The sequence below is a fragment of the Oncorhynchus tshawytscha genome, linkage group LG30, assembly GCF_018296145.1.
Source record: "Oncorhynchus tshawytscha isolate Ot180627B linkage group LG30, Otsh_v2.0, whole genome shotgun sequence".
NCBI classification, from domain to species: Eukaryota; Metazoa; Chordata; class Actinopteri; order Salmoniformes; family Salmonidae; genus Oncorhynchus; species Oncorhynchus tshawytscha.
The window spans coordinates 35,876,571-35,891,629 of NC_056458.1; the positions used below are offsets into that span (position 1 = coordinate 35,876,571).

Consider the following 15,059-nt stretch of genomic DNA (forward strand, 5'->3'; position numbering starts at 1 on the left):
ACAGTCCTTCTTTGCTGATGTTGTAACGGTTTTCTTCCTGGGGAGGAGAGGAGGACCAAAATGCAGCGTGTTTATTTATAAACATATTTTTTTTACAAGTTAATATATTTGTTTAGGCTTGGTCTATTTAGTAGGCTATTTCACAGCATAAAGCTATATTTGACAGCATAAAGCTGAGTGACTCACTCATTGGTGGCTTTGGATCAAAATAAATAAGTACCAACATTCTTTCTGATTGTCTTTTATAAAGAAATGTTTAGACCAAGTTAATCTGCTCATGTTATGTTTGTTCAATTATCTGTGACATTGTGGTTACAATGAAGAATGTATAGGAAAATAAATCAAATAATAGCTTGTCATTTTTCTTCATTACATTTTTTTGTACGATTTTATTTGATATTTTTAGACAATACAAACATACACATACAAACAACATCTACATCACACCTGCCCAGGCCCACCTGCTCACACCCCCATCTCCAGCGCCTTCATCCCTCTCTGCCACTTGGCCTCAAACTGCCCCATTTTATTTCTCTCAATCGCCCACAAGATCTTTCGACATTTGGATAATAAAGCATTTAAAGGCTGACTGTAAGGGTTTTCATCCTCTTCGTCTGAAGAGGAGGTGTAGCAAGGAGCGGACCAAGATGCGGCGTGGTAAGTGTCCATGGTTGTTTATTTAAAAACATAAACTGAACACTCAATGAATACAAAACATTAAACGTGAACAAAACCGGAACAGTACCGTGTGGAGAACAAACACAGACACGGAAACAATCATCCACAAAACAACAGTGAAACCCAGGCTACCTAAGTATGATTCTCAATCAGAGACAACTACCGACACCTGCCTCTGATTGAGAACCATACTAGGCCGAACACAGAAAACCAATCTAGAAACACAAAACATAGAATGCCCACCCAACTCACGTCCTGACCAACTAAAACAAACAAATAACACAAGAACTAGGGACACTGACATTGGTTGATTTTCAGTTTTTAAGTATATACGTTTTTTCAAGATGATTGATGAGAAAGGTATCGTCCAACCCATCTCACTGCACCCTTACAGTACATGCCATGTCTTGAAATATATACATTTCCATACTTCTGACAGACACATTTCTAACTACATCCATAACTTTTGGACTTTATAACATTCCCAGAAGGCATGGATTATTATAACCTCATACAAAATGAACATTTAAGCCATTACATTTTTTGTTGACCAAATTCAACATTCTCTCATTGACCTCCATACAAAACTCCTTGCTTGGTGGGTGAAACAAAATCAAATCAAATCAAATCAAATCAAATCAAATTTTATTTGTCACATACACATGGTTAGCAGATGTTAATGCGAGTGTAGCGAAATGCTTGTGCTTCTAGTTCCGACAATGCAGTAATAACGAGCAAGTAATCTAACTAACAATTCCCAAAAAAAATACTGTCATACACAGTGTTAGGGGATAAAGAATATGTACATAAGGATATATGAATGAGTGATGGTACAGAGCAGCATAGGCAAGATACAGTAGATGATATTGAGTACAGTATATACATATGAGATAAGTATGTAAACCAAGTGGCATAGTTAAAGTGGCTAGTGATACATGTATTACATAAGGATGCAGTCGATGATATAGAGTACAGTATCAACGTATGCATATGAGATGAACAATGTAGGGTAAGTAACATTATATAAGGTAGCATTGTTTAAAGTGGCTAGTGATATATTTACATCATTTCCCATCAATTCCCATGATTAAAGTGGCTGGAGTAGAGTCAGTGTCATTGACAGTGTGTTGGCAGTAGCCACTCAATGTTAGTGGTGGCTGTTTAACAGTCTGATGGCCTTGAGATAGAAGCTGTTCAGTCTCTCGGTCCCAGCTTTGATGCACCTGTACTGACCTCGCCTTCTGGATGGCAGCGGGGTGAACAGGCAGTGGCTCGGGTGGTTGATGTCCTTGATGATCTTTATGGCCTTCCTGTAGCATCGGGTGGTGTAGGTGTCCTGGAGGGCAGGTAGTTTGCCCCCGGTGATGCGTTGTGCAGACCTCACTACCCTCTGAGAGCCTTACGGTTGAGGGCGGTGCAGTTGCCATACCAGGCGGTGATACAGCCCGCCAGGATGCTCTCGATTGTGCATCTGTAGAAGTTTGTGAGTGCTTTTGGTGACAAGCCGAATTTCTTCAGCCTCCTGAGGTTGAAGAGGCGCTGCTGCGCCTTCCTCACGATGCTGTCTGTGTGAGTGGACCAATTCAGTTTGTCTGTGATGTGTATGCCGAGGAACTTAAAACTTGCTACCCTCTCCACTACTGTTCCATCGATGTGGATGGGGGTGTTCCCTCTGCTGTTTCCTGAAGTCCACAATCATCTCCTTAGTTTTGTTGACGTTGAGTGTGAGGTTATTTTCCTGACACCACACTCCGAGGGCCCTCACCTCCTCCCTGTAGGCCGTCTCGTCGTTGTTGGTAATCAAGCCTACCACTGTTGTGTCGTCCGCAAACTTGATGATTGAGTTGGAGGCGTGCATGGCCACGCAGTCGTGGGTGAACAGGGAGTACAGGAGAGGGCTTTGTGGGGCCCCAGTGTTGAGGATCAGCGGGGAGGAGATGTTGTTGCCTACCCTCACCACCTGGGGCGGCCCGTCAGGAAGTCCAGTACCCAGTTGCACAGGGCGGGGTCGAGACCCAGGGTCTCGAGCTTGATGACGACTTGGTGTTGAATGCCGAGCTGTAGTCGATGAACAGCATTCTCACATAGGTATTCCTCTTGTCCAGATGGGTTAGGGCAGTGTGCAGTGTGGTTGAGATTGCATCGTCTGTGGACCTATTTGGGCGGTAAGCAAATTGGAGTGGGTCAAGGGTGTCAGGTAGGGTGGAGGTGATATGGTCCTTGACTAGTCTCTCAAAGCACTTCATGATGACGGATGTGAGTGCTACGGGGCGGTAGTCGTTTAGCTCAGTTACCTTAGCTTTCTTGGGAACAGGAACAATGGTGGCCCTCTTGAAGCATGTGGGAACAGCAGACTGGTATAGGGATTGATTGAATATGTCCGTAAACACACCGGCCAGCTGGTCTGCGCATGCTCTGAGGGCGCGGCTGGGGATGCCGTCTGGGCCTGCAGCCTTGCGAGGGTTAACACGTTTAAATGTCTTACATTAGTGAAGGAGAGACCGCATGTTTCCGTTGCAGGCCGTGGGCACTGTATTGTCCTCAAAGCGGGCAAAAAGTTATTTAGTCTGCCTGGGAGCAAGACATCCTGGTCCGTGACTGGGCTGGGTTTCTTCCTGTAGTCCGTGATTGACTGTAGACCCTGCCACATACCTCTTGTGTCTGAGCCGTTGAATTGAGATTCTACTTTGTCTCTGTACTGGCGCTTAGCTTGTTTGATAGCCTTGCGGAGGGAATAGCTGCACTGTTTGTATTCAGCCATGTTACCAGACACCTTGCCCTGATTAAAAGCAGTGGTTCGTGCCTTCAGTTTCACACGAATGCTGCCATCAATCCACGGTTTCTGGTTAGGGAATGTTTTAATCGTTGCTATGGGAACGACATCTTCAACGCACGTTCTAATGAACTCGCACACCGAATCAGCGTATTCGTCAATGTTGTTGTCTGACGCAATACGAAACATCTCCCAGTCCACGTGATGGAAGCAGTCTTGCTACCTACTGGAGGGAGACAGATGTTCCGCCAAGTTGGGCCTCTCACTTTCTCTTCCTCTCTGCACATACAAAAAAACATTTTGTTTACCTTTTTGTTCACTATTTAGTGAAGGACATTGTAAGTTTGCACTTTCAAAAGAAGAACATTTGGAAATATAAGAAGCCAGGAAGTGATATCACACTGACCTCTCCCCTCTCTTTAATTATAATGTTTTTAAAGGTTTATAATACACAAAGTAAGTCAAAAACATTGTAAATAACATTGTAAGCTAAGTCTTTCATGATTTTTATGATGATTTGGTAACGTTTATTAACTGAGTTGGAAAAGGTTTTGGCCATAGGCTACCAGTGACACCAAGCTAGCTAGCTACATTAGTGAATGATGGGGAAATGCTAGCAAGCTAGTTTTTGCCACCCTGTGTTTCTACTAAATAGAATAATTATTTCTTTGAGTCTGAAATGGGGAATTGAATTTGAATAGTTTGAATGTGAATCTTTGTCAAATTTATTAAAGAAAAGTCCAACTGAAAAATGTTCTCCTGTCTCCTTATTAGCCTTATTAGCCTTATTAGCCTACTCCTGGTTAGCCTATTGTCTGCAAAGGTTGTTACATCAAAACTACAAAGTAATACAAATTTCCCTTCACTTTACATTAGGTTGCTTGCTCCTGGGTAAGTACATAGCCTTGGGAAGTATGAAAAATCCGTATTTAAAAAAATATGAATACTTTGTTTTATAATTTTTTTCAAAAAGTAGTACACTGGGGCTTTAATATTCCAGTATTAGTGGACCAATATAGTCATCTGCAACGCCAGCGCGGGCAACAGGATTTTCAGCCCATCTTAAACCTAATGTTCTCCTTTGCCCTAATTTCTCCTGGTCAGCCTATTGTCTGAAAATGTTGTTACATTGTAACAGCATAGTAATTATAAAGGTACCCAATTGGATTTCACTTTACATTAAGTTGCTTGATATTGTTGTTACTTGGTCCTAGCCTATTTATCAACCCTGGCATTACATGTGGATTCAATGATAGCGGAACCTTGTAGTTACATGTAACACGGTCAGATTTTGGTTTCAGTTCTTGACATGGTAATTGACAGGTGACTTTCAAACATGTAATTACAAAACATTATTTACATAGTGGAATAAGAAAATGTGTAGTAACATCAGTAGTTACACATGTGGATAAACCTTCAGCAGTTGTGTAATAATGGATTCCTCAACATTCCTATTTTCATTTAATTACATATTAAAATCTATGTGACTACTAAATTAACACAGTTATTACTGTATTAGTTACATAGTAATAGGGACAACTTAATGTAAAGTGTTACCATCCTTTCTCTCTTCTTCTCCTTCCCTCCTCTCTTGGACACAGCCTTTATCTGTGGCCTCAATATCTCTCATCTGCCTGTCCATCTCTCTCCATTCTGCTCTCTCCCTTAGCAACTGTCTCTGTCATGGTTCTCAATTGTTGTTGTGTCGCTCAAATATCCATTGATCTGCACTTTTTCCTTTCATTACCTTCACGTAATTGAAAATAAATCCATGCGCGCTCTCTTCATCAAAAAGTTATCTGTCACTCGTCACATCGGTCCAAATGACAGAGCGATGCAATGGAGCAATGGAGTATTTAATTAGAGTTTGATCATTAATTAAAAGAGCCACTTCACGTGGCACAGGAGTCACAAACACTGATTGTGTAATTGCTGTTTTTCCAAATTCTCACAAGTGTTTCAAATGTATTTCATGGTGTGGCTTAATCAGAACCCTCTTCTGAATTATTAAACAAAGAAATTAAGGGGTTTACGTGCTTTTTGTATAACGGGAGAGAACCATTGTATTGGGCCCAATCACAAATGTAAAATTGTTATAAGTGCAAGTGATATGGTAAATGGCCAATATTGCACAAGTTTCATCTGTAGGATCCACACTCAAAAAATTATTTCTCAAAGAAATGATATGCTATTTTATTCATTTAGAGCAGGGGTGGGCAACACCAGGCCTCGAAGGCCTGATATGTGTCACATTTTTCTCCACCAGCAGCTGATTAATCAAATTGCATTCTAAACTGAAAATCATCATTAGGTGATTATTGGAGTCAGGTGTGTTAGCTGGGGCTGGGGCAGAACTGTGACACCAATCAGGCCCTCGAGGACTGGAATTGCCCACCCCTGATTTAGAGGCAACAAGAGCAAAGACAAATGTTTTTGTTATACCATTTTCAGTGTGTATTGATTACTGCTTGAGTACCATTACATTACTGCCATAATTATTTTCTTTGTTGTTTCCACAATTCTCCTATTCTGCATTAGCCATCTTACAACACTGCAGTTGACGCGTGAGATGTATTTCAAAATGAACACCACAGCCAGAAAAACTGTTTCTCAATCTCCCAGAATATATTAAACTCAACTAACCCTACACACCGGGACCCCAAACTGCATCTGGGTTAAAGAAAATCAACATTTGAAAGTTGCAGCAATTTATGGCAGCATCTGCTGCTCCGCCAGATGGTTAAATCATGTTTTGCTAATTTCGAAAGCGTCAGCGTGTCTGCTTCCCCAATCTTTCCTCGGGCTGTTTTGAAGACAGTATCGTTGCTCTGATGACTGCCAGAGGAAATGATTTCCCACAATCAGCTTTCAGAGCGGTGTGTGGTGTGTTGTTTGGATAGGTAAAGTCAAATACTGGATAAATCAGCATCAACAACCCACCTTACAAACTATTTTACCCAATCAATGTCTTTGAGGAGATGTGATCACTTGACTTGATAAACCATTTGAATAAAATGTTCAATAACATCATTAGAGAGGACAGAAAATATACCTGGGGTTACAATATGGCAATGGACTACAGTTTGCGTACCATGCCATGTCATCAGATTTGTTTTCTTCTTCCACAAATCCTGCCATGCCAATCTGTTACATTGTCTTCCCCTGAAGACATGGTCTGCTTTTGCCTCAGTCCCTTGTTATATTTTGTCATGGATGGCGTTTTCATAATTGGGCCTGGGAGAACAATCCTTTCCCATTATGTCCGTACAATCCCACTTCGGGTCCTTTTAGTAGCATCCTGGGACCCATCACCTGTGTCACTGAAGTGCAGTGTAATGACCGGGTCCCCAGGGGCCTCCTGGTGCTTAACCAAAAATCACTATCAGCTCAGAGAAGAGAAAGAGAAAGCTAGGGAGAGAGAGAGAGAAAGAGAGAGCGAGAGAGAAAGAGAGAGAGATAGAGAATAATAGTAAAGGTTGGGAGATTGCGAGAGAGAGAGAAAGAGAGAGGGGGGGAGAGAGAGAGGAGCTGTCTGTGTCTGTGTGCCTGCCGTGGGGATAAATGCCACGTCTTTACGGCGGATCAATGATAGGGGGGTCTAGTGTGAACTGGAAAGGCTTCCTCCCGGCAGTGTGAACTGTTTGCTTTTAGAGACGACAGGGAAATTAGACCTCTTAGTCAACACAACAGCTATGTGACGGAAGGCAGCAAGGCCACATACTGACACCGTACTATTGTCCTAATGGCTATCATAACTATCATCAGGAGCTAAAAGAATGGCTCGAGCACTAAAGGATAATGGCACTTAAAGCTAAACATAATTAACATATTCATCTGAATAGGACAGATTATGGCCATGAAGTGGTGTTGTAAATCAAAGGCCAAAGTCAATGAGGGAAAATTATATTTTTAACTGATAATGTTTAGTTTTCAAAAAAAGCTGAAGGAGGGGTTTGACTGTCAATGGCATCGACAGCACCCTAGCCTCTTGATTGCTCTCCCCGTGTAATTTGGACTCTTCCTTTTTCCACTTTTTTAAATCAGAGCAAGGGAGTGCTCGCTTTACATGTGGCCTTCACCTTCTCTCCTGTGTTCCCTTTGATCTGGCCCTACTCATGTTGTGTCCCAAATTGCACCCTATTTTCTTTATAGTGCACTACATTTGACCAGGGCCAATAGGGCTCTAGGGACAAATTCACTATTTTAGGGAATAGGCTGAAATTTGTCAGACAGTGTTAATTTCCGTTTCCTCCCATTGATGTGTCAGTTAGGTGTCCGCACTCCTCCAAACTGAAATACATCATCGTCCGCCAAAACCCTCTCCTATCTAAGTCACGGCATTGATCTAAGTCGAGTCTGATTAATCTTAATGGATCGCCTTTATAGAGGTTATACCTGGGGCTTTTATACATTGTTTGCCTTAATTGACAAGCTTTTGTCTTCAGCTTCTTCCGCTATTCATTCCCACTTGGCTTGGGGTCGTTCGTCTGACACTTGATCTCAGGTCTTAATGGTTTTCTGGGATTGAATGTATTCTGTGCCTCCTTTCTCTCTCTCTAACACCGCAGGGGAGGAAAATTGGTTTCCTCAGGGATCTTATGTACAGTATATTAGTATCCCCCGAAGAATCAAATCCCCTCTCAAAAATAAAATATGATTATATGTGCTTCCGGTAACACTTTCCATTAAAGTCAAATCAAATCAAAGGTTATTTGTCGTGTACACAGATTATAATATGTTAAAGCAGATGCAACAAAATGCTTTTGTTACTAGCTCCAGCAGTGCAGTAAATGTCTAACAGTACAATACTAATACACAAATAATGCCAAGGAAAAAAGAAAAGGACAAAAAAAGAAGAAGCAACAAGAGATTAAGAAATGTCAGAACGAGCCGTCCCAGATATAAATTTGTGGTGTGTAAAGACACTATGGACAATATGTAAACAGAAACAATATATGTACAGCAGTAGTTATAGGAGGAGATATACATACACTATACTGTACATACAAAAGTATGTAACACCCTTTCAAATTAGTGGATTGTCTGTCCTTGGTTGCAACACTCACTAGTTCGAAACTGTCTCTGGATGCAACGTCAGCACAAGCACTGTTCGTCGGGAGCTTCATGAAATGGGTTTCCATGGCCAAGTAGATACACCATGTGCCATGCCAAGCGTCGGCTGGAGTGGTGTAAAGCTTGGACTCTGGAGCAGTGGAAACTCATTCTCTGGAGTGATGAATCACGCTTCACCGTCGGACAGACGAATCTGGGTTTGGCGGATACCAGGAGAACACTCCCTGCCCCAATGCATAGTGCCAACTGTAAAGTTTGGTGGCGGAGGAATAATGGTCTGGGGCTGTTTTTCATGGTTCGGGCTAGGCCCCTTAGTTCCAGTGAAAGGGAATCTCAACGCAACAGCATATAATGACATTCTAGATGATTCTGTGCTTCCAACTTTGTGGCAACAGTTTGAGGGAGGCCCTTTCCTGTTTCCGCATGACAATGCCCCTATGTAGAAAGCGAGGTCCATACAAAAATAGTGTATTGAGATCGGTGTGGAAGAACCTGGCCTAAACAGAGCCCTGACCTCAACCCTATCAAACAACTTTGGGATTAATTCTAGCGCCAACTGCGAGCCACCCCTAATCACCCAACCTCACTAATGCTCTTATGGCTGAATGGAAGCAAGTCCCCGCAACATTGTTCCAACATCTGGAGGAAAGCCTTCCCAGAAGAGTGGAGGCTGTTATAGCTGCAAAGGGGGACCAACCCCATATTAGTGCCCATGATTTTGGAATGAGATGTTGGACGAGCAGGTGTCCACATACCTTTGGTCATGTTATAAATATTACATATACTGTATATATATTTTTTATTTTTTTTTATTTCACCTTTATTTAACCAGGTAGGCAAGTTGAGAACAAGTTCTCATTTACAATTGCGACCTGGCCAAGATAAAGGAAAGCAGTTCGACACGAACAACAACACAGAGTTACACATGGAGTAAAACAAACATACAGTCAATAATACAGTAGAAAAATGAGTCTATATACAATGTGTGCAAATGAGGTGAGATAAGGGAGGTAAAGGCAAAAAAGGCCATGGTGGCGAAGTAAATACAATATAGCAAATAAAAAAATAAAAAATAAACACTGGAATGGTAGATTTGCAAAGTAGAGCTAGAAATAATGGGGTGCAAAGGAGCAAAATAAATAAATAAATACAGTAGGGGAAGAGGTAGTTGTTTGGGCTAAATTATAGATGGGCTATGTACAGGTGCAGTAATCTGTGAGCTGCTCTGACAGCTGGTGCTTAAAGCTAGTGAGGGGGATAAGTGTTTCCAGTTTCAGAGATTTTTGCAGTTCGTTCCAGTCATTGACAGCAGAGAACTGGAAGGCGAGGCGGCCAAAGTAAGAATTGGTTTTGGGGGTGACCAGAGAGATATACCTGCTGGAGTGCGTGCTACAGGTGGGTGCTGCTATGGTGACCAGTGAGGTGAGATAAGGGGGGACTTTACCTAGCAGGGTCTTGTAGATGACCTGGAGCCAGTGGGTTTGGCGACGAGTATGAAGCGAGGGCCAGCCAACGAGAGCGTACAGGTCGCAGTGGTGGGTAGTATATGGGGCTTTGGTGACAAAACTGATGGCACTGTGATAGACTGCATCCAATTTATTGAGTAGGGTATTGGAGTCTATTTTGTAAATGACGTCGCCGAAGTCGAGGATCGGTAGGATGGTCAGTTTTACAAGGGTATGTTTGGCAGTATGAGTGAAAGAGGCTTTGTTGCGAAATAGGAAGCCAATTCTAGATTTAACTTTGGATTGGAGATGTTTGATGTGAGTCTGGAAGGAGAGTTTACAGTCTAACCAGACACCTAGGTATTTGTAGTTGTCCACATATTCTAAGACAGAACCGTCCAGAGTCGTGATGTTGGACGGGCGGGCAGGTGCAGGCAGCGATCGGTTGAAGAGCATGCATTTAGTTTTACTTGTATTTAAGAGCAATTGGAGGCCACGGAAGGAGAGTTGTATATATAGGATGAGGGGATGAGATAGGGTTTAGAAAGGGTTTGTACCTTCATGTAAAGTGTAACCCACATGCTTCATTAATGTAAAAAAAATACAGTTTCTTGCATTTAATCAATTCCCTATGAGGGAAAACTGCTTCAAAATGTGGTTTTCTTTTGTTATGCATCTTATTAATAACAGAGGTTAGCACAATGTTCAGGTCCCCTTGGTGAATGTATTGAGAATGATCAACCAGCATTAACTTACAAAATCAGTAATGCCATTAACCATGAAATAGCTAATGAAATTCTAATGCTCTGGTCAAGACATATAGTACATGAATGCATTAGTGTATGTGCACAAAGTAAGACTTCTAGGCCCTATACGTTGGCATCTGGCACATTATGTTGTTTGTATCAGCAGTGGTGTGGGAGTTAGTCTCTCCCAGTCAGCTCACTTAAGACTCCCCTACACTATGGCTCAGTAAAATGCTTCTATGATGATTTAGGCTTGTCATTGATCCCTTGGCAGTAGAATAAACAGCAGTATTTTAGAGCAAATCAATGAGCATTAATGTTATTTACTTTGCCCATTTGGGTTGAACGCTAACACCCCCGCTAACATTTATTATTTCACCTTTATTTAACCAGGTAGGCTAGTTGAGAACAAGTTCTCATTTGCAACTGCGACCTGGCCGAGATAAAGCGTAGCAATTCGACACATACAACAACACAGAGTTACACATGGAATAAACAAAACGTACAGTCAATAATACAGTAGAAGAAAAGAAAAGAAAAAGTCTATATACAGTGAGTGCAAATGAGGTAAGTTAAGGAAATAAATAGGCCATGGTGGCAAAGTAATTACAATATAGCAATTAAACACTGGAATGGTAGATCGGCAGAAGATGAATGTGCAGGTAGAGATACTGGGGTGCAAAGGAGCAAAATAAATAAATACCAGTATGGGGATGAGGTAGGTAGATAGATGGGCTGTTTACAGATGGGCTATGTACAGGTGCACCTAAGGGTCACGCCCTGACCTTCTTTATATATTTTGGTTAGGTCAGGGTGTGACAGGGGTGATATGTGTGTTTTTGTCTCATCTAGGGTTTTTGTATGTCTAGGTGTGTATCTAGTCCAGGCATATTGTAGGTCTATGGTGGTCTGAATTGGTTCCCAATCAGAGGCAGCTGTTTATTGTTGTCTCTGATTGGGGAACCTATTTAGGTTGCCATTTTCCAGTTTGGGTTGGTGGGTTATTGTCTATGTGATGTTGCATGTTTGCACTCAGTATTTATAGCGGTCACGTTCGTTTTGATATTTTGTTTGTTTAGTGTACTTCGTGTTTGTTTTCATCTATCATTAAAAGGATGTATTCACATCATGCTGTGCTTTGGTCTCCTCACTACGACGATCGTGACAGAATAACCCACCAACAATGGACCAAGCAGCGTGGTAACAGACAGCAGCAGCAATCACAGGACTTCTGGACTTGGGAGGAGATTCTGGACAGCAAAGAACCCTGGGCACAGCCAGGGGAATATTGCCGTCCCAAAGCAGAGCTGGAGTCAGCGAAAGCAGAGAGGCGCCGGTATGAGAGGTAGCACGGCTGGAAGCCCGAGAGGCAGCCATGGCGGGCGTTGTACTGGTCAGGCACCGTGTTATGCGGTGGAGCACACAGTGTCCCCAGTACGCGTGCTTAGCCGGGTGCGCTACATCCCAGCTCCCAGCATCTGCCGGGCTAGGGTGAGGATCCAGCCAGGGCGGATGGTGCCAGCCCTGCTCTCAAGATCTCCAATGCGCCTTCACGGTCCGGTCTATCCGGTGCCACCTCCACAAACCATCCCTCCGGTGGAAGCCCCCCGCACCAGGCTGTCTCTCCGTCTCATCCATACCGGTGCTCCCGCCTGTCCAGCGCTGCCAGAGCCTTCGTCCTGCCCAGCGCCGCCAGAGTCTCCTCCTGCCCAGCGCCGCCAGAGTCTCCCGTCTGTCCTGAGCCGCCAGAGTCTCCCGTCTGTCCTGAGCCGCCAGAGTCTCCTGTCCTGAGCCGTCTGTCCCTGAGCCGCCAGAGTCTCCCAGTCTGTCCTGAGCCGCCAGAGTCTCCCAGTCTGTCCTGAGCCGCCAGAGCCTCCCAGTCTGTCCTGAGCCGCCAGAGCCTCCCAGTCTGTCCTGAGCCGCCAGAGCCTCCCAGTCTGTCCTGAGCCGCCAGAGCCTCCCAGTCTGTCCTGAGCTGCCAGTCAGCCAGGAGCCGCCAGAGCCGCCAGGAGCCGCCAGTCAGCCAGGAGCCGCCAGAGCTGCCTGTCACGCCAGCGATGCTGGAATCTCCCTCCTGTTCGGAGCTGCCAGAGCCGCTCCTCTGTCCAGAGGGGAACCTATTTAGGTTGCCATTTTCCAGTTTGGGTTTGTGGGTTATTGTCTATGTGATGTTGCATGTTTGCACTCAATATTTATAGCGGTCACGTTCGTTTTGATATTTTGTTTGTTTGTTTGTTTGTTTAGTGTACTTCATGTTTGTTTTCATCTATCATTAAAAGGATGTATTCACATCACGCTGCGCTTTGGTCTCCTCACTACGACGATCGTGACAGTAAGCTGCTCTGACATCTGGTTCTTATATCTAGTGAGGGAGATGTGAGTCTCCAGCTTCAGAGATTTTTGCAATTAGTTCCAGTCATGGGCAGCAGAGAACTGGAAGGAAAGACGACCAAAGGAGGAATTGGCTTTGGGGGTGGGGTGACCAGTGAGATATACCTGCTGGAGTGCGTGCTACGAGTGGGTGCTGCTATAGTGACCAGTGAGTTGAGATAAGGCGGGGCTTTACCTAGCAGAGACTTGTAGATAACCTGTAGCCAGTGGATTTGGCGACGAGTATGAAGTGAGGGCCAACCAACGAGAGCGTACAGGTCGTTTTCGAGAGAGCTTTCTGCACTTTCTTTCTATAGTTGCTGCTGTTTTACCTCTCTGTTGTTTCTGTTCTTCATCCATCAGCCCTCCATTGACAGCTCAAATGAACGTTGTCAGTTTTGTGGATTTGTTCTTTCAAAACTGAAACTCCTCTTTGCGGTTCAATCGTTTGAATCCATCGCCTGAGTATCAACACACAGAATTCCGAAATAAATAAATAATAATTGCAGTTAGTGTATCACCTCTAACATTGTGTTATTTTTGTTATGTAACACATTCATACATAAGAATAGGAATCCCCACAACATCATAAATTTAGACTACAGACTCATTACAGGCTAAAAGAGGCCGTATTATTTTCAATTCAGTGGATCCGATACAAAATGTACTTGCTTTGCTAAAAACAATATCCGATCTGTTTAGGGTGATATTATTTCCTAATAAAATGGTCTATTAGATATTACATATCGCTCATTTGTTTTTCAACTGGGTTATAGTAGCTATTACAGCAGACACTGGACTCGACACAATTGGCGATGGGAGAATTGAATCCCCTCGAGGGCTGACAGTTGCTCAGTTTATGTGCGGGAGGCTAGATTAACGCTCCATTTGTTTATTTGAGGAAGAAAAAACAAGAAAGTCCACTGTTCCCTTTCTTCTCTCCTCCTCCAAAGATAACTGTAGGTGGCCAGAGAAAGTAATTAGCTACTATACGTGCATCTTTTACCGTGCTAAAGATGTATAATTGTATAAGGAGTGGAAAGCAACAATAACACAGCCCACATCAAATATATCATTGTAGTGAGTGTGTGTGTGTGTATGTATGTGTGTGTGTGAGTGTGTGTGCGCGCGTGTGTGATCTCCATTATAATTGTGCGTGTTCTCTGTTCTCCTGAAAGGAATAACAAGCTCATTCTGAAAAACCAATTGTTGCTTTAATTGTGTTTCTTTAAACTAGTGGGCATTGCAATCCATATCTCTGGATAATTGGAAAACCTAGCGTGTGGACACACATAATGAAGGTGTGTGTGTGTGTGTGTGTGTGTGTGAGTAACAATGTGTGTTCTTGTGTTCCAGGCTACCCACGTTATGACATCGTGGGAGACCACAGCAAGGGTGAATACCACCTCTTGATTCAGAGAACTGAAATGCAGGATGACGCCTTCTTCGAGTGCCAGGCCATCCAGGCAGCTATCAGAACACGCCCCGCCCGACTAACTGTGCTCGGTAAGGATCAGCTTGAATACTATTTGGTTACATTCAAGATCACTAAATCATTGTGTATACAGCATGTCTGCAAGGTCCAGGTAAATGGGAAGGTGTATCAGGATGAGTGAGTGTTGAGAGAACATCCCGTTCAAGGCCACGTAACACTTGCAAAACAGTGTCAGACTGTTTCACAGCAGGTAGAAAGAGTAGTAGATCTGGGGAACCTGAAGAGTTGACATTTTAGATGACTTAGGATGCGTCCCAAATGGCACCTATGTAGTGCACTACTTTGACCAGAGCCCCTTGAACAGGGTGGCATGTAGCCTAACGGTTAGAGAGGCAAGCCAGCAGCCAGTTCAAATCCAGGATCCAATGCGAGAAATCTGGCGGGAAGTGAGCCAGTGGCGATTCTAGACCATTTCAACTGGGGGGGCCAAGCTGGGGCCAGTTGTACTGTTAGAGGGGCCAGTTACATTAGATGTTATT

The 15,059-nt window shown here is 43.4% G+C and overlaps 1 protein-coding gene across 2 annotated transcripts in view; it reads left to right on the top strand.

The window, feature by feature from the left end:
* kirrel3a (kirre like nephrin family adhesion molecule 3a) overlaps positions 1–15,059 on the top strand; it is a 279,028-nt gene that overhangs the window by 141,263 nt on the left and 122,706 nt on the right. For both annotated transcript variants that reach the window (XM_024393565.2, XM_024393566.2), the window contains exon 3: positions 14,442–14,591. In XM_024393565.2, coding sequence (XP_024249333.1) covers positions 14,442–14,591 — 150 coding nt within the window. The remainder of the gene's footprint in view (positions 1–14,441; positions 14,592–15,059) is intronic.